The sequence below is a fragment of the Genypterus blacodes genome, unplaced genomic scaffold (genome assembly GCF_046128005.1).
Source record: "Genypterus blacodes isolate CSIRO-AG114 ecotype Tasmania unplaced genomic scaffold, CSIRO-AGI_Gbla_v1 ptg000072l_1, whole genome shotgun sequence".
NCBI lineage: Eukaryota > Metazoa > Chordata > Actinopteri > Ophidiiformes > Ophidiidae > Genypterus > Genypterus blacodes.
This window is the reverse complement of record NW_027466882.1, coordinates 63,254-85,960: the sequence shown is the minus strand read 5'-3', so window position 1 is coordinate 85,960 and position 22,707 is coordinate 63,254. Positions and strand designations below refer to the sequence as shown.

The following is a 22,707-nucleotide window of genomic DNA, read 5'->3' as shown; positions in this document are numbered from 1 at the left end:
TATTGTCAAATGTACTTACTACCAACTTTAGACAGGAAACATGCTCACATACATGCATTTTGATCATTTGTTCATGCTAACCACCTATTTTAACAAATGTATGTGTGTTTTAAGTGTTGTAATTGACCACTTAGAGACAAGATGGCACTGGTTTTTAGCTCATTTTAGCTCATGGGGTTTTTGACAGATTTGTCACACATTTCAACAATAACAAATCTCTGTTGCCTCTCGACTGACTATCACTGTTGTTGTGGCTGTTCAGCTGTTTATTTTTACTGGGCCATGAGGTGCTGACACTGAAAAATGGCGACAGTGAAATGCCTCTGACGTTAATTCCAGTTTTGTTGCTCTGGCGGCAGATGCAAAGCAATAGATTGACCACAAAACTGAGAATTAGATTTGTTTTGTTAACAGTAGTCAGAGAAAATCTGACCTGTGTCAATGCTAAAAAACAAGAACAACAATAAAAAAATGTAATTACTTCTTAATTAAGATTTTCTCCCTTTAAAATCATTAAGAACTAGAGGGCATCTCTTTACGGAGGATTTTTAACCGGTTATTGACCAACCCCTACTCCCCGTTCTGACAGACAAACAAACTTTTGATTGCACTATGCCCTGTTCCAAAGGTATTGACAAAACTGAATTGCTATTAAAGCGCCACCATCAGGCCAATTGATGTTTCAAAGACAAAGGCATTAATGAGATATTGCACTTTTGTGTATTGAGTCACACCCACTGGCTGCCAGTCGTGGCAGTGAGAGGAATATAAAGAAACAGGGATAAAACTTGTCTTGCTTGGTCAGGACATTCTTTATGTACAATTTTTTGACTATTGACCAACAATTGTTGTAAATGTGGTCAAATTGGATGCTGAGTGAAAGAATTGCAATAAAAGCCTCTCTCATAAATGTTTATGGATGTCCATTCTATATGTATCAAGTGTCTTCTATTTCAATGAAAATGTGTTTTTAATGAATATGATTAGCCCACCGTGCGACTCCTCTCCTTTTCTATAAAACTAGATTAAATTAGGAGAGCGTTCAATCAGAGAGATGAAATCGGCACCACCGTGAGCACTGCAGGGATGCTTGAATTAACTGATCACCAACTCGCAAATTTGCTCCATTATTGCTTAATAAAACAGGCGTGTGCCTTTTTGTCTGCTCGTCTTCACCGTGACAACAAGAGAAAAAGAGAATCACATTAGCATGATGGGCTTCTGACTGCCATTTAATTAAACACATCCAGTGTTTAAGCAGCAGCTTGCACTTTAAATGGCAATATTAGAAGTTCTAGTGCTGCCCTGTGCTTCTTTAATTAGAAATTTAACCCTCAGTGTGCCATAGGAGCTGTACACAGACACATGAAGTTACTACTGACACATCCACTTGTGAAGTGTATGAAGTTTTGTTAATGTGGAAGTGTTATGTCTATGTAACACCATCATGGAGATTGTCTCAGAAAGTCTAATTTCAAGTGACATTTTTGTAGATTTAGAACCTGGTTCAAGGAAACTTGCCAAGATTTGACAACAGTTCCGAATCAACTTTCTCCACTTTCTTTATCATTGCAAGCTAGGTCATTTGTTGACAGCTTTATCTATTTCTCAGAAACTAGGACACCAGTTTTAATGGTAAAAATGTATAATTCAGACATATGTAAACTAGGATGGACTAAGAACAGACACAATTTAGCCCAGATATTGATCCAGATATGATGAATTAAAATATATGCTCAGACAGGGGTCACATACCTGGCATTACTGTACAATCCTCTATAACTGTACTGTGCTCTCTTTTCTTTCTCCGACATTTTTCACAACTTCACTCAACAGACATTATCAAAATGTAGTAACTGGCTGGTGAGTAATTGTTTGAAAATACAGTTGGTTTGCTAAGATGATACCAAAGTAGATATAGAAGGGGGATAAAAAAAGGTATTTTCCAAAATTGTTGTGGTGCTGATCACACACCTCTGTCATTTCAGACCCTCCTCCCCCTCCTTCACCCTCTGCTCCTGCCACAGCCTACCTGACCAACACATCCAACTCCCCTCCACTCATCAGCCTCCCTTGTATTTATTCCAGTCCATTTCCCTCTTTGTCTCTGTCAGGTCATCGTTGCAGCTTTACTTGAGCTGTCCAGCTTTGTATCTTGTTCTAATCTTCCTCCCTCCCTGTCTGATTGTAAGAGCTGACCCTTGCCTGTAACCTGTGCACCATCTTGTATGATCCCTTCTAGTCTTTTTGACTCAGCCTGATCCTTTTGCAGTGTTTCTCACGCTGACTTCTGTCGACTGTACGGTTGATTATCTCTCTCCCTGCTGTGTTTTGCCGTACCTGCATGCGTCCGAGAACTACATTGGCTGTCTGTTACACTTTCATCATTTTTCAATACATTTCCAGTCAAGAATTATCCATCTACACAGTATATCTACTCACAGCCAGGTTACTGCTGTACAATGAATATCTATGTTAAATTTAGACATCTGATTTCACAGTTATGATGGTAAAGGCCTTGCTTTATACTGGCAGTAGGCTTGCAGGGACTTGGGGAAGTGACAATATTGGCCAGTGGAGATGGAATAAAGAAGGCTGCTATAACATAATATACCTACATGTCCTAACATAATGTATATTACATTCAGTGAGGATTTGTTTTGGTGGATGGAAAGGGAAGATTGTGTTCTTATTTGTACTCTCTGCCAGTACTGTTACGATCTGGCACGATCTGAGCTAGATCGAGTACAAGTAGGAGGACTCAAGGTGCTGGCGACACAGGGGATAAGTGATAATAATAAAAGATAGAATAATAATACAGAGCACGGACCGAACACACAAGGAAAGTAGAGATCAGGGGAATCAAACAGGAAAAACTCCAATTAATTGCGATCAAGCCACAGGACAGCCCGAAGTCCAAGGGTGGACGGGCGAAGTCCAGGGGCAATCCAAGGACGGCAAGTTCAGGCAGATGGCCCAAACACACAGACGAAGTAAAGCAAGATAAACAGAGCACACTACAAAATAAAACAAGAAATAACCACAACACAGGATCATAACAAGTATATTATGTAAGTAACAAGTGTCAAATATTTCCTTCCTTTCCTTTCCTTTCGAAATAATTTGTTGCCTCCAGTATGAGAGTTTCAAATGAGAGAATATGCTGGAAACATCCCCTGACATCTCTTTCGGCTGAAGTGTATCCCCTCCAGACAGTAAACTGATTGGTTGACATTTGGAAAGTAAATACCCCGTCAAATGTCATAAATCTTAGATGTGCACCCAAGCTCATCAGAGAAAGGCTCTGTCAATATCATACATTATTAAAAATACAAGCACAAATTCAGAACAGGGACGATGCCTTCCTCTGATCATTCCATAACCCCACTTGTTCACTTCGGCTTTACTAAGTGGTTTGTTGTGTTTTCCCATAATGCATTTCTTCAACTCCCAGAGAAGAGGAACATGAAAGGTCAATGTCGGGCAGCAAAATAGAGATAGCTGCCCGGCTAGGTCCTAGTTATTGGGATTCTTGTCACGTGACTTCAGCTCTTCACTATAAAGGTCCATTGTTTGGGTTTGATCAAAGGCCAAACTGTGGTTTCTGGTAATATCTAACCTGCTTAAACAAGAATGAGTCAGGCCCCCACACAGGGACACAGAATGAAATTAGGACCTTTTGCACCTTTCCCTCTCTAGTCTAAACTCTTCATTTCATTCACTTCTCATTCATCAATTTCCTGTTTTTCAATCAACTGGACAGGATTTCCAGATATTACTGTAAGTTTAGAAGGGGAATAATTCACCTGCTCCTCGGGCGCTGCTTGCGGTGCCCCCTCCGGTGCATGTGAGTGTAGGAGGGGGGCCCAGTTTCGGAAGTGTGTGTAGATTGCATTGTGTGTGTGCATGTAATGTAATAAATGCTTGGGTCTGAAACAGGGAATTTCTCATTTGTGACATCAATAAAGGGGCGTTCTTCTTCTTCAAACAGCCACTAGTCGTGTGTACTCACAACCAGCAGGGGGCAGAAGTAAGCAAGGTTCCATTGACTGATCATAAGTGAAACGTGGACATTTGGGATGAAACTCACTGCTGTCTTTATTTAAAAAGCTGAAGTTTGCTAAGCTAATTAAATTTTCCGCCTTTTAAATATCCATCTAATTAGCCAGCTATATGTTTTTCAATAAGCTCACTCAAATATATTTTATGTACTCACTTACCTCACACATTATGACGGCTATGAAATATAAACATAATAATGCCATATCCCATATTTCCAAATCATGCAAATAGGATCAAAGCTGTGCCTGATTTTACGATGTGTCTGACTGGTTGTTTAACATAAAAGAGGACACACAGCCACCAAAACGCTGTGGACAATGCCAAGCAGAGTCACTGTGACCTCAACGGGTATGTGGGTGTAGCTTTGGGAATAACGCCAAATATAGGCTAAACACAGTCATCTTTCTACCACATTAGTAGAATAAAGATGATCATTCACCATATTTCTCTAAAGCTTGGGCCTATCATAGAACAGGAGCTAAAAAATTGGTTTCATGAAGTACAATTCCAAACACAAAGGATAGGTCAATTCATGAGTCCAATAAATGGTACTTGAATCAATATACGCCAGACAGCTTTGGCTTTTAGGTTTTGCCATACACAAAGCTCATTTGCTTGAAGGCACATCAGTCAACAAAAGTTCATCCATTTCAGATCCATTTTATAAATATCTTCCTGATTTGAAGTGCATTGTAGCACATTTATGCTATACTCATAATCATTATCTTCTCATGATTATGCTCATCATTATATTCCTTGAAATGCAAATATTATGGTGGAATAGATTGGGTTAAACAGACATAGATCCATCGGTGCTATGAAATATTATGCAAAAATATGCTGTTGAGGACAGGAAATAATGCCGACAAAGATAATGAAATTGTTTTTCTCTGTGTATAATCATGGAGTCCCCACACTTAAGCTTTGTAGGACAGTATTATGATTTCTCTCATTATGTCAATGTTATATGCTGTACAGTTTTTTACGCCATTGAATCACAAGGTTATTTAATCTTCATTTATTTTAAATGCATTACAATGACACTTCCCAAAATACAAGACAACCCATGTGTAAATTAATGAGGTTACGGACATAGAATAGACAGTCTTCTATAGTCTAGAATAACACACAACACACACAATACTTAACAATGTAATCTATATTTGTGGCCATCAAGAATTTGACCAGCTTTGTTGGATGACAGGCTTCAAAAGCAATTATTACTGCTAAATGGAATTCTTCAGAGCTTCCCTGAATCAGACCTACAGTGTGCTCTCTAACTCCTTCATCCACAGAGAGCAAAATTGTTGAAGCAACCTCATTTTCGAGGCAATCGTCCTGTCCTAAGCCCGGGCTTTTCATCAGCATCTTGTTACTGCTCAACAGCACTGCAATTACCTTTTAAATGAGGCTCATTTCTCACTTATTTATGGAATAATAATCAAGACTGCACACCACTGAGCCTGGGAGTAAATGGAAATGGGAACATATTTGAACGCCAACTCTGCCGTTTTGAATATTTCTCAGAACCTAAAATAAACCTGTAGAAGCCATCCAAGAAAGACAGGGTGACATATTTGTGCATCTAATCATAAATCAACTCACAATCACAATTATGTAGCACCTTTCAAGAGCAAGTGTCACAAGGTTATGCAGGTAGAACAAAAGGTAAGGTTTGTTGAGGGAGGGTCAGTAGACCTAATGGCTGAATAGGGGGCCTTGTAAATAAATTAAAGGATCTTGAAATCTATCTAGAATTTTTATGGTACGTCAGTGCAGGGAAGCCAGTGCAGTGGGAGATTCGTGCTTTCTGGATGGTTCTGCTTATAAGTCTGGTGGCAGCATTTGAACCATCTGCAGTTTCTTAGGGCCAGGTTTGTGAAATGACAAATTGCAGGAGTGGAGGCAATTCCAGAACTGTAGTCCAGGGAACTGTATATGACCTTTCCTCCACCCTGAGACACGTCCACATAAGAAGAGAAAGTCAACGTTGATGGTGCTAAGTTATTGTCAACCATGACCTTAATGTCTGTGTCCAAGACAGCTCGTCATCTAATACGGGCTATGTATGTGTGTGTATTCACTAATGCCAAGCTTGCCACAATATTCTCTCTATGATCTGATTTAACCATTAACTTATTTTTGTAAATCATGTACATTACATTACATTACGATCATTTGGCAGACGCTTTTATCCAAAGCGACTTACATTACATTACCACCCTTCGCAGAGGGGGGAGCAATTGAGGGTTCGGTGCCTTGCTCAGGGGCACCTCGGCAGGGGCTCGAACTGGCGACCTTCCGGTTCCCAAGTGGAAGCTCTACCCACTGGGCTACTGCCACCCATGTACATCATTTCCATTGCAGTTAAGTAAAGTAACTTATGCGAGTCTAAATCTATGCACCTTGCTGAAACTAGACTTTTTACTTCCTTGAGGGAACACACATTCATTGACTCTATTAATAACCTATCATCTTCTTTGTCCATTGCCTATTGATTTTGTGCAGCTTTGTCGCTCTTCAACAAGTTCATATATTAAATACTGGTTTGTTGCAATGGTAATTTTCAAATCCAAGCAAAATTCAGAACCTTATGGTGCAACAAATTTGAAGCGCACTGACCATCCTTCTGCTATGAAATATCTGCTTCTCTGGAAACTACAGCAGCAGGGATAGTTCGGTGATGACCACATGCACATGCTCTAGCTGATCTCAGCCTAATCAGCTTTGTATACTCCTCACAGGGTTTATTGTTGATGTGAAAAGATGAATCATACACTGATTTCCAGAGGGGGCCCCTGTGCAGGGAATTCCCCGACCTTTCAAACATGATCAGCACCATAAAAATAACAGGCAGCCGCATTGATACGCTACGCGAGGCAGAAAGAAATGACTAGGAGTTTCACTGCTTTGTTCTAAATGCATCTCATAGATCAGGTAGACAGAGCCAGAGCCAGAATTAATTGAGCACGACTGGTTCTCCTGCTGGACTTAGGCTATTCCCCCTCCATGACTGATGGATGTGTCTCAGAAGAAGAGCCTGGTCCCTTTCCTGCTGTCACACTTTCTAATAATAATATCCACTGGTTAAGACCCTCGGCAAAAGTATGAATATGAGTGGATATTAAAAAATGAAATGGAGTTCTGCTAAAGGCAAAGCATACAGTACAGTGCTATTCTAATCATTTTAGTCTAAAATTTGCCACCCATGAATGCTGTTATAGTAGAATTTTAATTACATAAAAATAAGACAGCTTTGGGGATTTATCCGCAGACTAAATAATGTTCAAAGCTATTAATTAACTCTTATCCAGATAAAAGTTGATGTTTTTTTTTGTTTTTTTTGCAATTTGTTTTTATTGAAGCAGACATTGTACATGACATTGTGCATACAGGTGTAGGATATTTTGGAGATCATTTTTTTATTCCTCAGAAAGAGGGGAAAGAGGAGAGAGAGCGATAGAGAGAAGGGAGGAAGGTTGTGATATCCCTACTATTGCTGTTGACTGTATACATAGACCGTGAGGTAGAGTGGACTGGAGTTGCAATGATGTCATAGGTACCCTATGACATCATTGCAACTCCAGAACTTACAGGATGATGTCAAACAGCAATGTAGGCTAGTACAAATTGCATCATAGGTTGTGATAGAGAGAGAGAGAGATAGGGGAGAAACAGAGAGAGGACATCCCACCCCGTAACCCCACACAACCCCACAGTCACACAACTACTGCCTGAAATGCAAAATAAAATGATAAAATAAAATAAAATAAAAAGGAACTGATCTGTGTTCTGATGTATTGTTTATGTCTAACATTCTAGACCACCGGCCTTTGGTAGTTTTCAGTAAATGATAACCTGAGAATGAGAATGCAGAATGGGATTCCTTAGTTACAGTCTCTTGATGGATAATGTTGGGTTCTAAAATGTAGGAATCAGGGATTTTTCGGCCTGTAATTACAGAGCGTTGCTGTTTTTAAAGGCTGTTCTTGGGAGGCTCACGAATACATGACCAGATTTCCTTATAAACAATCAGTATCAATACAGTGATCCATGGATTGTCTGTGACCTCACTGAAAAACTAATCTGAGCAGCGTGCACAACCCATACTTCTCTACAGGAAATCTCCGTGACAAGCTTGTTTATCACTTATAAAATGTCGTCATTGTATGTCTGTGAAAAATGGGTTGTGCTACGGTGGGCTGACATATGGCTGCGTTCACTAAACCACACTGACAGCTCCATCAGTCGTCGTGATTACATCACCATCCATCAGAATTGAGCTATTACCTTATCATTCATCTCAAAGCAATTTCATTACAACTCTTTTAGGCCCAGGCTGTGTTTCCTATCCACGAAAAACAGGTACTCCCATTTAATCTTGCCATGGCATGATAGCACACTCCTTGAATACGCTTTCACTCATGTTGTACAGTCAAAGCTGGAGAGTGGTGCGATACTTGTTGCTGAGAAACAACTGCTTCGTTGTGGAATGTTTACAGTAGGAGGTAGACACTGCAGAAAATGTGCCAAGTGTTGGCTATGGTTGGAGGAGCATGAAGTATTCTGCTTTCACCCTGGAGTCTAAAATCATTTTTATTATTTTACCATTTTGCTGAGTTTCGCTAAATACTGCACTGTAACAAATCTCTTTGCTCGACAGGACAAAAAACTTTCCTCATGAATATTTCATAAATTTCAGTCTAAGTGTTTTTATCCAGCGAACAGTTTATTTTTATTTTTCGTTTTATTTTATATCCCGGACAGGGGATTGACGGGGGTTTAATGAATGCAGGGTTGTGTGACTGGAGGGTTGGGTTGGGTCTTATGATGCGATTTGTACTAGCCTACATTGCTGTTTTTATTTGATGAAGTATAGGAATTTGAGTGCATGATTTAGTCACGGGCAAACATTGAGGGTAAAAGAGAACTTTTTTTTATTTTTCATTTTTTTATTGTATATTTTTTATTGAAGAAAGCATTTGACATGACAGTGTTATTGGATCGAATTGTAGGCTGTGGTGGGAGATGGATTTGTAATTTGAGGACATGAATTACTGTGCAGACATGTTTGCCACTCAGTTTACTAAGGGGTTTTTATGTTGTATTTTTTTATTGCAGTATGCATTTGACATGACAGTGCGTGTACTCTTATGGGACATTTTGGAGATCTTTTTTTTATAAAAACTGTATTTACCCTATTAGATCATTGCAATTTCAATCTTCTTGTATTGTACGTCAGGGTCTACGTATAAAGTTTAACAAAAACAATAGTAATAATACTACAACCTTCATTCTTTCCTCAATCTCTCTCTCTCCTCTCCCCCATCTTTCTGTATAAAAAATGATCTCCAAAATATCTTACAATTGTATGTGCAATGTCATGTAAAATGTTTGCTTCAATAAAAACAAATGGCAAACAAAAAAAAGACACACCATGTCATCATAATGACATCATACATTACATTACATTACGGTCATTTAGCAGACGCTGTTATCCGAAGCGACTTACAATAAGTGCGTTCAACAAAGGTAGATAAAAGAACTTCAGGTCACAAGAAATCGTAAGTGTATTTCCTTCCAAAACCAACAGCTAAGAGCATAACTAGAGCTAGAGTAGAAGTGCAATAAGTTAGGTACTATGATAAATGAGAAAAAAGGAGAAATTAGAAATGACAGATTAGAAAACAAGAGCATCAGAAGAGCTAGGACAAAGTAGGTGATGTCCTAAGAGGGCGGATCCGGGTAGTGTTTCTTGAAGAGATGGGTTTTCTGTAACAGGTGGTGTATGGACCCAATTGCAGTACAAAGGACTCAGAATCACTGGTACAGTTCAACGGTTTACTGACACTCCGGCAGACAGGCAGACAGCACAGAAACACAGTGACAGGCGGCGATCGGTCGAGCAGGCAGGCAGGCAGTCGATCCAGCAAAGGTACCAGGAAGGAGCAGGCAGGCGGGTAGTCAGGAATAGGCAGGCGGTCAGGATACCTGGGAATTCAGGAGGCAGGCAAAGCAGAGGAATCGGGGACAGGCAAGGTCGGTACCGGGAAGACAGGCAGGAGTATGCTGGAAGGTCTTGCATGGCAAAGAACAATCTGGCAAAGGAGTGAGTGTGGAGCTGGTGAATATATGTGCTAGGCTGATTGCATGTGATGAGAAGCAGCTGTGTGCACAGGTGAGTAGAGAAGACTGGCAAGGTGGGTGTGCCTGGCAGGTTGAGTGGGGCGGAGGCAGGATCAAAGGAAAAACACTGAGAGCTGGATGACTGAACTGTGACATTTTCAGCCTGCGGCGAAAGATGGGCAGCGACTCCGCTGTCCTGACATCAGTCGGGAGATCATTCCACCACTGAGGTGCCAGAACAGTGAAAATCCGTGACTGCGTCGATCAGGCGCAGGGGCCGCTGAGCGCCAGGGCAGCCAGCCGCCTGGAGGCAGCAGAGCGAAGTGGTCGGCTGGGGGTGTAGGGCTTGACCATAGCCTGGAGGTATGAAGGAGCTGTTCCTTTCACTGCCCTGTAGGCTAGCACCAGAGTCTTAAACTGGATGCGAGCAGCTCCACTTGGGTGTCAGAAGGAGGAAATGACAGAATCAGCTGGGTGTCATCAGCATAGCAGTGGTAGGAGAAGTTATGGGAGTGGATAACAGAACCAAGAGATGTTGTGTAGAGGGAGAAAAGAAGAGGGCCCAAGACCAAACCTTGCGGAACCCCAGTGGTGAGCCTACGTGGCTTCGAAACAGAACCTCTCAGTGTTACCTGGTAGGAGCGACCTGTTAGGTAGGACGCGAACATGGAGAGCGCAGAGCCAGAGACACCCATTCCCTCCAGGGTAGAAAGAAGGATCTGGTGGTTCACCGTGTCGAATGCTGCAGACAGGTCCAGGAGAATCAGGACAGAGGAGAGAGAGTTCGCTCTAGCAGTTTGGAGTGACTCGGTCACTGCCAGGAGGGCCGTCTCGGTCGAGTGGCCCACCTTGAAGCCGGACTGGTGGGGGTCCAAAAGGTTGTTCTGGTGGAGGTACAGGGACAGTTGATTGAAGACAGCACGTTCAAGAGTTTTAGATAGGAAGGGTAGAAGGTATACCGGTCTGCAGTTCTTGATGTCTGAAGGGTCAAGAGTTGGTTTCTTTAGAAGCGGAGTGACTCTAGCAGTCTTGAAAGCAAAGGGGAAAGAGCCAGAAGCCAGAGACGTGTTGATGAGGTGGGTCAGGTAGGGAAGAAGATCCGGTGCAGCAGACTGAAGGAGAGAGAAGGGGGCAGGGTCAAGAGAGCAGGTGGTGGGGCAGCTAGATGTGATGAGCTGAAGGACCTCCTTGGCAGAGAGGGGAGAAAATTGGGACAGAGAGGGAGGTGGGTAGGGAGAAGACGGAGAGGGTGGTAGAGACAGGAATGCTGGAGGGTGATGGTCATAGTCACATCCCTCGTGTCATTTGTCCCCCGTGTAGGCTTGTGAGTGGAATATCCAGCAGTTCTCCAGCAAACACTGACACTCTTAACTTTGGATCCATAACTGAATGAGGGTGTTCATCCTTTGATTAGGTGAGGTAAAAATATTGGTGTTTTGTTGATGTGTTTTAAAGCGTAAAATTACCATGTAATGGATCCAAGTCTTCCATTGGATTTGACCAATACATATTTGAGTTATATGTTGGGAATTCTAACTGTTATTTGTTTTATTTTAACGATACAATAACTTTTCATGGAAGATGCAATATAAATAAGGTTTTATTATTATTAAAACCCAAAAAATTTGTTATGGCAAAAAAGGTTATAGCTAGGAGGAAACATAAAGAAAAGTTGGTTAAATAAAGGTGGTTAAGTTTATGTCATTCCATTAATTGTAACCTGTGACTGTGTGTTCTGCTGTAGACGAATGGAAACAACATGATCATTGTTTTTCCTCTTCCATAACTTTCTCTTTTCAAGACTGTAATTTGTTCTTTTTTGTCAGCAGATTTCATCTTCTCTTTTGAGAGTGTCACACAGCCAAGATGTCCTTAAAATGCAAGATTTTCACACGATTGCTTTTCTTCACCACTGTGTGTTCATGTGTGTTGTTAATGAACACAACATTTTTCCGACGTTTCCTAAATCTAACGTTTCCAAATTCTGTTAAAGCACATTGTGCTTATGATAGAATTTTGAGAAAGACTGATCCTTGGTTCATGAGCCATTTCAACAAAGAAGTCAAACCATTTTTATCAAGAAGAAACAATCTGTCTGAGACGGACTATAGGAATTGGAAAGTAAGTCTGACCTGAAAAGGAATTCTTCAATTATCATTTATTATAATTATAGTTATTGTCATTGTTATTATTACCTTTAAATTTAATACTAATAATCACAGTGTTTATGCACTTAATACAACTTGATACAGACTGATGGTCTTTTGTGTGTGTCAGCGTTTACAGAGCCGTCATGATCATTACAGCTTCAAAGAGTATCTGAAAGCAGTGGACAATCTATTCCAGATGTTTCCTCACCTTCCAGATCTTGTTGAAGCCAGTCCTGATCACTGCAGGTCTTGTGCTGTGGTGGGAAATTCTGGTAATCTTAACGGATCATGTTATGGACCTCTCATTGACTCTCATGACATCATTATAAGGTAAGATGACAGACTCTCTGAAAGGTCTTCTAGGATGGTGCAGTTCAGTTAAACTACGTATGGAAAAATTTTTTTGCTCTATATCTATAGTATTGGATGATTTCAACTAAACGTGAATTTTGCATCAATGATTCAATCACTGCAAATAAATTCTCAATTTATAAGAAACACAGATATATTTCATGGGGTTTCATGGTCAATGTTGTTTCATATTTGTAGACTAAACTGTCGGTAACAATCTTCCTGTCAGACAGAAACGACTCAAAGACTTAAAGACTCAATAAATCTATCAAAAATGACATCTCAATAATTATCTGACATGACAAAACTTGAATAAATTTAGAACCTAGTAAAGCAAAACACAAATTCTCAGGCAACACTATTTTACAGCAATTTTTTCAAGAGTTTCAACTTATGTGAACTGACATTGCATAATTCTATGGGAAGTGGAACATGTTTCCTTGTACCTTTCAGAATGAATGAAGGTCGTACCAAAGGCTATGAAGGAGATGTCGGGAAGAGAACTACTCATCATGTCATGTATCCAGAAAGTGCTGTGGATTTGGAAGACGGCACTCATCTTGTGCTGTTTGCTTTCAAAGTAATGGATTTGCATTGGCTCTTCGACATCTTCAGCCCACGAGTTACCACATCACAGAAGTGAGTCTGAAGGAACTTCACATTATTAAGCTACATTCACAGAAGCGGAGCGACAAGGGGCAAGAGCAATCAGCACTTTTAGTGACCAGGTATTGGCCAATTAGACTGGAATTTGCTGAAAAGGGAAAACAGTGTACACCGCAATGAGAACAGGTGCAGAGAGCCCCTGCACGGTTCAGTTCCACTGAGTAGTCTGCAGTGGCAGGGCATGGCATGAATAGAAAGATGCTGATCCCATCATCTCGCAGAATGGGCTGTCTAAGTATTGGTCGTGCTGGGTCAGATGGAACAAGTGTCTGGATTACAGGCTGTAACCTGCCACTCTCATATGTACGAGAGCATAGGAAAGTGTGATTGTTATCTAATCATCTAACCAGCGGATCTGGTGGGCGAAACCACTTGACATATTGATGTAGTACTGATTAATTTAATTCAGTTTGGATCAAACTAAACTTCTGTTACAGCTCAGCTTGTGGAATGTAACACCAACAAGAGACACACGAGTATACAAAGCAATAATGCAAATGTATTTCCATTATTGCATGCCGACTGAATAAATAGGCTCCGATGTGATTTGAGTAGATGTGTGAGGGTGTGCTGGAGAGTGTTCTAAAAGCAAATGTAAGTAAATAGGAATAGCAAATGTAAATAAGTAAGCTTTTGTGAACAAAGCTGACACACTATGTATGATACTGTCACTGGCCTGGTCTTAAATCCACAAGGACATACGTGATCCAGGTATAGCCCATGATTACAGTTCCTGCAATGAACAGCACAGGATGACAAACAGGCAAAGCCAACAACACAAGCACAGCTGTTCTATGGGGGTCGTCACACTTCAGGCTGCTGTTAAATGAGAGACGAGCTATGAGTCATACTTTTAACTTCACTTCTGATATTGCTGCCACATTTATAACACAACTGTCATGAAACGGTTGTGTACAAATGTGGGTTTAGATGTGTCTCCGCTTTGCAGTTGCACCTTTGACCAGGTTCAATGAGCTACAACAGACTTGATTGGCTCACTTCATTCCTTTACTGTGAAACTAATAATCATGTGAGAGACATATGAAACTTACTGCACCTGCTCATTCAAAGGTGATGTTGTACCAGTTGCAGGGATTTTCATTTTGTTTGTGCAGGTACAGTTTGGAGTTGCCCACCACACAAAATTAGCAAAAGCCAACAGTTGATGCTAAATGTGAAGTGCTAAATAAGTCATGAATTTAGCAATGTGCTAAGTATGTGATCAACATGTGGGTGTATTCATATATTGGCTGTATTCCACTGAGGATAATGGACATTAATCAATCACCAAAGGCTTAATGCATTGCATTATACACAGAGAAGCTGTGTTGTTAAGGCAGAACCAGTGTTGTAGTCTATATACAGACTGTTGTTTCATGGAGAGCCAAGGTGGCACTCTGCGGTAAACTCCATTTGGGAATTTCTCTCATGTCTTCCAAACCAATAGGAGCCAGTCTTCCATTCTGCAAAGATATAATCCATCAATTCAATCGATTTTAGTGAGACAATGTTGTTTATTATTTGATCATAATATTCAATTTCATCCTCATCACTAACAGGAAATGGAAGACATATGCAAAAGCTAACAAGGATTTGGTGAGTGTGATTGTACTTTTAATTGCAGTAAAAAATTATGGTTCATATCAGTTTAATAGTTCATTCTTATCTGTAACAGGTGAGGGTCCTCCATCCAGCTTTCATAAGATATGTTCATGAGAAATGGCTGGAAAAAGATGGCGAGTATCCTTCCACCGGCTTCCTGACTTTGGTCATGACCTTGCACATGTGTGACAAGGCAAGTTTGTTATTACTTGATGATATTCAGATTTTCTTTTTCTTTTTACATTTTTTTACTTCTACCTTTACCTTTTCTTGCATTTTCAGCCGTGGTCTTTCTGTGTTTGCTTCCCCCCAAAATTTCTCTTCCTATTTTGTATTGTTGTACCTGGTTGGCAGAATAACAATAAGATGCACACACTGCAATCTAGTGGTATGGAGTACACACTGCAAAACATCCTCAATTACCCTGAGAATTCCGTTTATGAAAAATCATGTGTGGGAATGAAAAATCTGTTGGTTATGTGACTGCCAGGTTGGGTGCGGTTTCAGGGTGGGATGTCCTTTTTTTTTTACTGTTTCTCTCCTCTCTTTCTCTCTTATCACAACCTACGATGCAATTTGTACTAGCCTACATTGTTGTTTAACATCATCCTGTAAAAACTGAATTTACCCTATGACATCATTGAACTTCCAATCTACTTGTACTCTACCTCAGGGTCTACGTATAAAGTTAACAACAACAATAGTAGTGATAATACAACCTTCCTTCTTTCTCTCTATCTCTCTCTCTCCTCTTTCCCCTTTTTATATAAAAACGATCTCCAAAATATCTTACAACTGTATGCGCAATGTCACAAACAAATTGCAAAAAAAAGAAAATGAAAAAGAAAAAGAAAAATCTGCAAAAAGACTATCACAGGAAAAACACAGTGGAAAATGTATTTGAACTGGTTTCACTGCGACTGAAAGGGAAAGTCAAAATTCGTAGCTGGTATGTGAGTGGGTTTAATAGTTTTAAATAGCGAATATTTAATAAGCTTCTCACATAAGACAAACTCTACCACAGACAAACATCATAGCGACTGAACTATTGTATTACAGTGATTTAGACAACAATTTGCAATATATATTTTGCGTGAGTGAACATGGTCTGTTGCCCTGGAAGCTAAATCCAAACTCTGGTTAAATTCATTTATTGTACCTTATATTTGTATTTGTTTTACAGGTCAGTGTTTTTGGTTTTGGAGCAGACAGCGGTGGACACTGGAACCACTACTGGAATAAACTTGCAATCAAATACTTCACAACCTCACAACATCCTAGAGCACATGAGTACAAACTCATCCAGCAACTATCTGAGCGACAAATAGTCAAGTTCCATAAAGGCAAATGATTTGAGGAAATGATTTGACGTTTTCACATAAACACTGACTACTTGTGTTTTTATTTATTACTATTTAGTGGAATGAGGTCATACAGATAGTCCAGGACATGGTGCTTAATATAAAAAGCTTTACTTTGAAAGGTGTTGAAGAACAAAAAAGAGTAAACCATTGTTATGTTGTAGTTTAAGGTAAGTTGCTTTATCTGGAATGTAACTGTTACATTTACAACAGCCAAGCATTTTTAGTAATGTTCAATTATTATATTCTTATGTACTATCTCCACGGTCCCTGAGCACTCGTCACACATGCAGTTAAACTCAAGGAGCAAAACTTTAAGAACTGAAATATACAAGCTATTTAATTTCATGCTTTGCAACTTCAGATTCAAGACCTGCTGGCAGTGAACACTACAGGATTACACAAGTACATAGTAATGAAGGACAAATTACAATATACATCACTAAAACCAACTGGTATTTGTTTGATTCATGTAAAGCGCTTTCAGTTTCTCTGTTGTGTATGAAATTTGGTATACAAATAAATTTGCCTTGCTTTGCTGTGACCTTTCCTCCCATCCCAAAGACATGCAGCTTAGGTGAATCATACATTTTAACTTGCCCTTAGGTGTAAATGGGAACAAGACTGAGTTGTTTGTCTGTCTGTGTGCATTTGCCCTGTGCTAGGCTGGCAGACCTAGGGTATAGGCTCCAGTCTACCCGCAAGGATAAGCGGCTATGGAGAAGGAATGAATGAATGCTGTGACCTGCCTAACCTACACTTTAGTGGTTTGAAGGTTGATCATCCAGAAAAATGAACCAATTATGTTCTATTGTTGTGAATCATTTCTGCATTTTTTCACTTCAGTGCATGCTGGCTCAGTATTTAGCACTTCAGTACTTCAAACCCTAAGCAAACCCAGTTTCCCAAGTAGCTAGTTTGCGCTTGGTGGATGTATGAGTTCAAATGATCATCCTTAGTGTGATGTTATTTCTTTTTTTGACTGCCGACTGTGCTACTCTCTAACCACAACAATAATCATATTGATGATACATATCCTGTGAATTGGTGCTGTTAGACAATAGTCAGTTATGGTCTGCAAATTTTAACCTCTAGAGACCCAGACATTTTCTTTGTATTCTTTATTTATCCTTGATATTTGGGATTAGTGGGAATTTGTTAATAAACATATTACACATTTCTTCCTGTCTGCTATGTTTTCTACTGAGTGGTATTTATACTACTTGGTGGCCAACACAAAATGTCCAAACATTAGGACAACAGGTTTAAGTTAAGCACAATGATGTGTAAGGTGTAAGGAAGGAAATAGTGATGTCCACATATGAGGATGCAGGTTGTTTGAGTCATGGGAACTATCTCCTATTGGACTTAGAGAGTGTGTATGAAAACAACGGCACAAGTGTACTGTAGTGGGTGCTGCACAAAGTCGAAAGGTCACTATGAAAGCGATCTCTATGACATCACAAGAGGAGCTTTTCTGTTAGAGGTTAGGACTAAAAGTTTGAAACAACTGGCTTTATTTTTTTCGATTTGGAGCACAAACACAATCAAACCCTTATGATGCCATAACTTAGCGCCCTTACAGCCCCTAAATCCCATATAGAGTTTGGAAAAGTTCTGTTTTGTTAGTCAGTTGTAGTTTTGGATGGAGATTTAAATGTTATATGGTGGTACTATATGCAAAATCGACTGACTTCATTTATAATTCTAGCAGGTCATGGTCACTGTAACCTAAACACAACAACTCACGTCTATGAGGCAAAAAGATGGGACATTGTGTGTTGCCATAACACAATGTCCCATATGTTTGTGGGATTTTCTGTTAGTGACCTATAAACACATTTCTGCTTCTTTTTTAAAGTCTGTTCAGGCATGGGTTATATTAATAACATAGCCTCCGTTGTTAGGGGCGGACCAAGATTATACATAACATTGTTCAATTACTACTGTGGATGTATCACTGTAGACAGTTATTAATCTCTTCCATTTAACCCAAAAAGATCAATATTGTAGCAATCTGCAGTAGGGATGTTGGAAAATGTAACTCCTCTTTGTTTCACCTGTGAAATCCTCATCATGGCATGAATCTGCTGTACATACATATAGTGTGAAGACGAAATACAAGAAATTCAGCATGCTGTAATAACAACGCTATGCATTCCTCCTGTGTGTTCCCAGATCCCAGTCACAGTGCCAGTCAGTTCTTTGTCTGTTGTTGTTCATGTGTTACTATGTATATGGCTAATTTATAGAATCTTAAGTTTAAATCAATGTGTTGATAATAGGAGTCTTAGAGCAGCATCGTAAACTTGTTTGTTGAAGAGATGCTCTTGTTTCTCACCTAGGCTGTATGTTGTTTATTTTAATGTGGTCTACAAGGCTCTCTAAATAAAGCTTATAAAATAACTAGCAAGTCATAATATAGGTTAGACTGAAGTATGTGAAGCTACTTTGGAGTCTTTAAGCTGTACATCTACCTACTTGATCAGCAGGAGATCTTACACTTCTGAATTTAGCCATTCAGCGTTTTTTTCTTAAAGGTCCACATAGTTTTCACAAAAATTAATAATTGAAACTTTTGATAAAAATGCAATGACAGAAATAGACAAGAAACTAAGGAATGAATGGCATGCACTTAGAGTTGTTACCTGTGAAAAATAAAATCACTTCATTTAATTAATAAGGGACCTCGACACAAGGTAAGAATAATACTGAAGTGAATAAAACCATAGCAGTTTCACAAGCGGAGCACAGAAGCACAAAATCAGTGATATGGAATAGACTGGCAGGCTCTGCATGCGATTGTGCATCAACATTGCCTAGGAGACTTGGATTGTGAGTGTTTCTGATAATGTCTAGCACTTCCTGCATCACGGATGACCTTAACTGGAACAACAACTTCACAGTACTCACGAAAGAGGCTCAGCAACTTCGTGAGAAGACTGAAGGAAACAAGTGTGATTACAGAGCCTTCCATGCAAACTTGTGATTTTCCAGGTCACCGTAGTGTTTAGCACGTTCCTCTAAGCATTTCATTATCATGAAAGTGAGCACAGCAGGGTCGCAATGGTTGAAATTCAAATTGTGGGTATTTCGAGAGCTGGTGTGATTTTGTTTTCGGTAGAGTTGGTACTGTAGCAATCCTGTAGGTAGACCTTATTCATGTTAGTAGGTGAATAGAGAGTGCAGCTGCTGTGAGTGTGTGTATCTTTCTCAGTAATTGCATGAGGCTCCGTACAAATAGGTGTTTATGAATGAGTTGAACATGGTTTTGTGTGGTTGTGTAGTTTATAAATGATCAATGAAGCTGGTCTATTTTCCCACATTCTATTATAATTCAAAAATAGGCGACACAGGCATATTCCAGGACCCTACCGAGGGACTGAGTGGTGGTGGTGAGCATGTCCTGCAGCTCAGGGACTGCCCCTAAATGTCTCAGCAGGCTTTGTGGTGTGTCCCTGCTTGAAGTCGTAGATCAAGTCTTGATCCAAGATGTCCATGGAAGCAACACAGGAATGTCTCTCGGGGCCAAATCCTTCCCAGTCTGCCAGATATTGTAGCACTGTTCGATTTTACAAACTCAACCACAAGCTCAGGCACAATAGAATTCTGGTTCACTAGCACAGCCTAGTGACAAATCTATGTAAATAAAGCAGCAACGTTCAGGTTATAAGTTACATAAGAAGATGAAGTGACGTTCCTAAATAGTGAGAAATACTTTATTTCAAACTTTATTTATCATGATACAAGCAGTATTGCAATTGAGTTCCCTGAATGCTGAGGGCTGCAGTCAAGGTTATACAGAGTGAACAGAAGGGGGCTGAGCACACAATCCTTCAGGGCGTCAGTGTTCAGTGTTAGTGTAGAGGAGATGTACACAGCAATTTGTGCAGCAACTGTCTGGGGTCTAATATCCAGTTAGAGAGGACTGTGCTCAGCCCCAGCACGCTGAGCATGCCGACAGGTTTCATGGGGATAATAGGGCTGGAGCTGAGCTGAAAGTGTTGCTATTGTCAAAGTATGTGAGGGCAGAGTCGAGGGCAGCAATGATTGCATCCTTTGTGGATCTTTTGGCACGAAGCGCAAATGTATGTCACAATGAAAAAAACTGTGCTAAAATGCTGTTTAAAAACCTATAGACCTACTCGTTGACATGACTTCATTAAAATATTGTTTGTAATTATTTTGTAATTATATTTATTTTTAATGGGTAATTTCCTGTGCACAAGGTTTTCATTTGTCAATTAAATTTCACTCAGGATTTTCATAACTGTAAAAACCCCATGTTTAGAAAATTATTAGTATTATTTTACACAATAATTGACTTGCACTTGTGCTAATAAATAAAAAAGACAGCTAATTATCACCCAACTTTTGTGTATATGGCACGACAGTAGCCAGAGAGTCTCTCTCTCTCTCTCTCTCTCTCTCTCTCTCTCTCTCTCTCTCTCTCTCTCTCTCTCTCAGCCTGATACTGGATCACTAAGGTGAGCTGGTGTAGTAATCTGCATTCATTATTTGGAAAAAGATAAGACACCAGATGGCAGGGGTTGCACATTTTCCCTTTGCATCAACATGTGCTATCATTATATGGATGGTGCCTGAGATTGGATATCAGTTGGTGGACATGCTTAATTAGTACACTCACCTATGTACTTGATACAACAACAACTACAACAACAAGCCTCCTCACAATGTCACTGTCGACACTATTCCGTATTACAACAAGTTGCGACACTAGAATTAAATAACTGCTATTTTCAGCTCATGCTTGGCTTGTTATGAATGTGTCTCCTCTGTCCATTCCGACCCTGAGCCAATCACAATTCGAGCCAGACCACAAATGTCTATGGTCTGGAAGATCGAATAGCATTTCGGTCAGTGTTCTGGAGCATTTACACCTTTCATTAACATGTGATCTCTATCTCTCTTACATGTTAACGATGAGTTAACATATCTACATAGTACAAATTGGGTAATTGGAAGCTGCAATACTTGTTCCTGTAGTCTTTTAATAACAAGTGGTAAAGCTTTGAATGACCTCCTTTCCTTAGAAAAGACAAAAGATGCATCAATGCATAATGAGTGCAAACCTCCACCAAGGACTGAGTATTTCGAAGGCTGACTGTATCATCTTTATCTTACACACACACACACACACACACACACACACACACACACACACACACACACACAAACACACACAAACGCACACACACACACACACGCACACGCGCACACACACACACACACACACACACACACACACACAAAGAGATGAATTAAAAACACAATCAACAATCATCAATCAGTATTATTCCTCTTCCACAGAAACGAGACTTTACAATGTGCTGTAAATTCATCTGATTAGCCTTGTCAGATGAACTCCAGATGTTCCTGTTAGCATAACAGGGAATTGCATGGGCGATCATAAAATGGAGCCTTTATGAAAACAATCAATCATTAAATACGTCAAGGAACCCAGTGGAAATGACTCAGCGAACCCACAATTGCTCCCCCCTCTGCGAAGGGTGGTAATGTAATGTAAGTCGCTTTGGATAAAAGCGTCTGCCAAATGATCGTAATGTAATGTAATGTAATGTTTGTGTCATATGTACGATGTATGTTTACTGTACATGGACGTCGCATTACCAAGGACCCAGGACAGGTCCCTAACATTGATGCGAAACACAGGATTTATTTGAATAATATATATTTATGGTATAATTGAAACGTTAATGTGGTTGTATACATGCTGACTCACTGCAGCAGGACAAACGGGCCTCACCAGAGTTTATCCAGCGTGAATTAGACTTGTTTCAGTTTGAGACGTTGGCATGGATGGTGGATGAAACGAGGGTGTTTCCTCTGTAGCATCTCCTGCAGCGTCTCCTGCACAGCACATGTCCTCTCCTGTCCACACCTCAACAGGTAAGACTAAAGCTAGCACATCGAACACTTCCTGAGCACACATACTGTAGCCTTTACTGCAGCACTATGTGGCCTACAGCCTTTGACATTTACGTGATCGTCATCAATCCAAAGCTCTCCCTGCTACTCCAGAATCATCCATGAAGAGGGACAACGTGTTAACAATCCACAACTAATATGATGAGAAGGTTTTGAGCTCATGAGGCTATACGGTTCTGCTTTGAAACTCTTGTTGCTCTCCTTGTTGTTTCCCATTTGTTCCTCATTTGTTTTCAGCTGTACGCTTTGCTCCCAAGTGTTGCAGATCAACTAAAAGCTGAATTTGCCACAGTACTGCTGCCTGCGTCAGAGGAATACCGTGACTGATAATATCTGCCCAAAAGGATATTCATCTCTTTGTTTTTCCGTTGTCATAACTACATTCCAGGCTAAATGCGGAGATAAATGCATTGCAGCTG

The 22,707-nt window shown here is 40.1% G+C and overlaps 1 protein-coding gene across 1 annotated transcript in view; it reads left to right on the top strand.

Annotated features, from left to right (window-relative positions):
* Positions 1-16,308, top strand: part of LOC143005726 (CMP-N-acetylneuraminate-beta-galactosamide-alpha-2,3-sialyltransferase 2-like) — a 50,839-nt gene extending 34,531 nt beyond the window's left edge. Inside the window, exons 3-8 of the mRNA XM_076157084.1 lie at positions 11,509-11,512; positions 12,554-12,668; positions 13,143-13,328; positions 14,915-14,951; positions 15,031-15,150; positions 16,141-16,308. Coding sequence (XP_076013199.1) covers positions 11,509-11,512; positions 12,554-12,668; positions 13,143-13,328; positions 14,915-14,951; positions 15,031-15,150; positions 16,141-16,308 — 630 coding nt within the window. The remainder of the gene's footprint in view (positions 1-11,508; positions 11,513-12,553; positions 12,669-13,142; positions 13,329-14,914; positions 14,952-15,030; positions 15,151-16,140) is intronic.
* Positions 16,309-22,707: the final 6,399 nt, after the last annotated feature.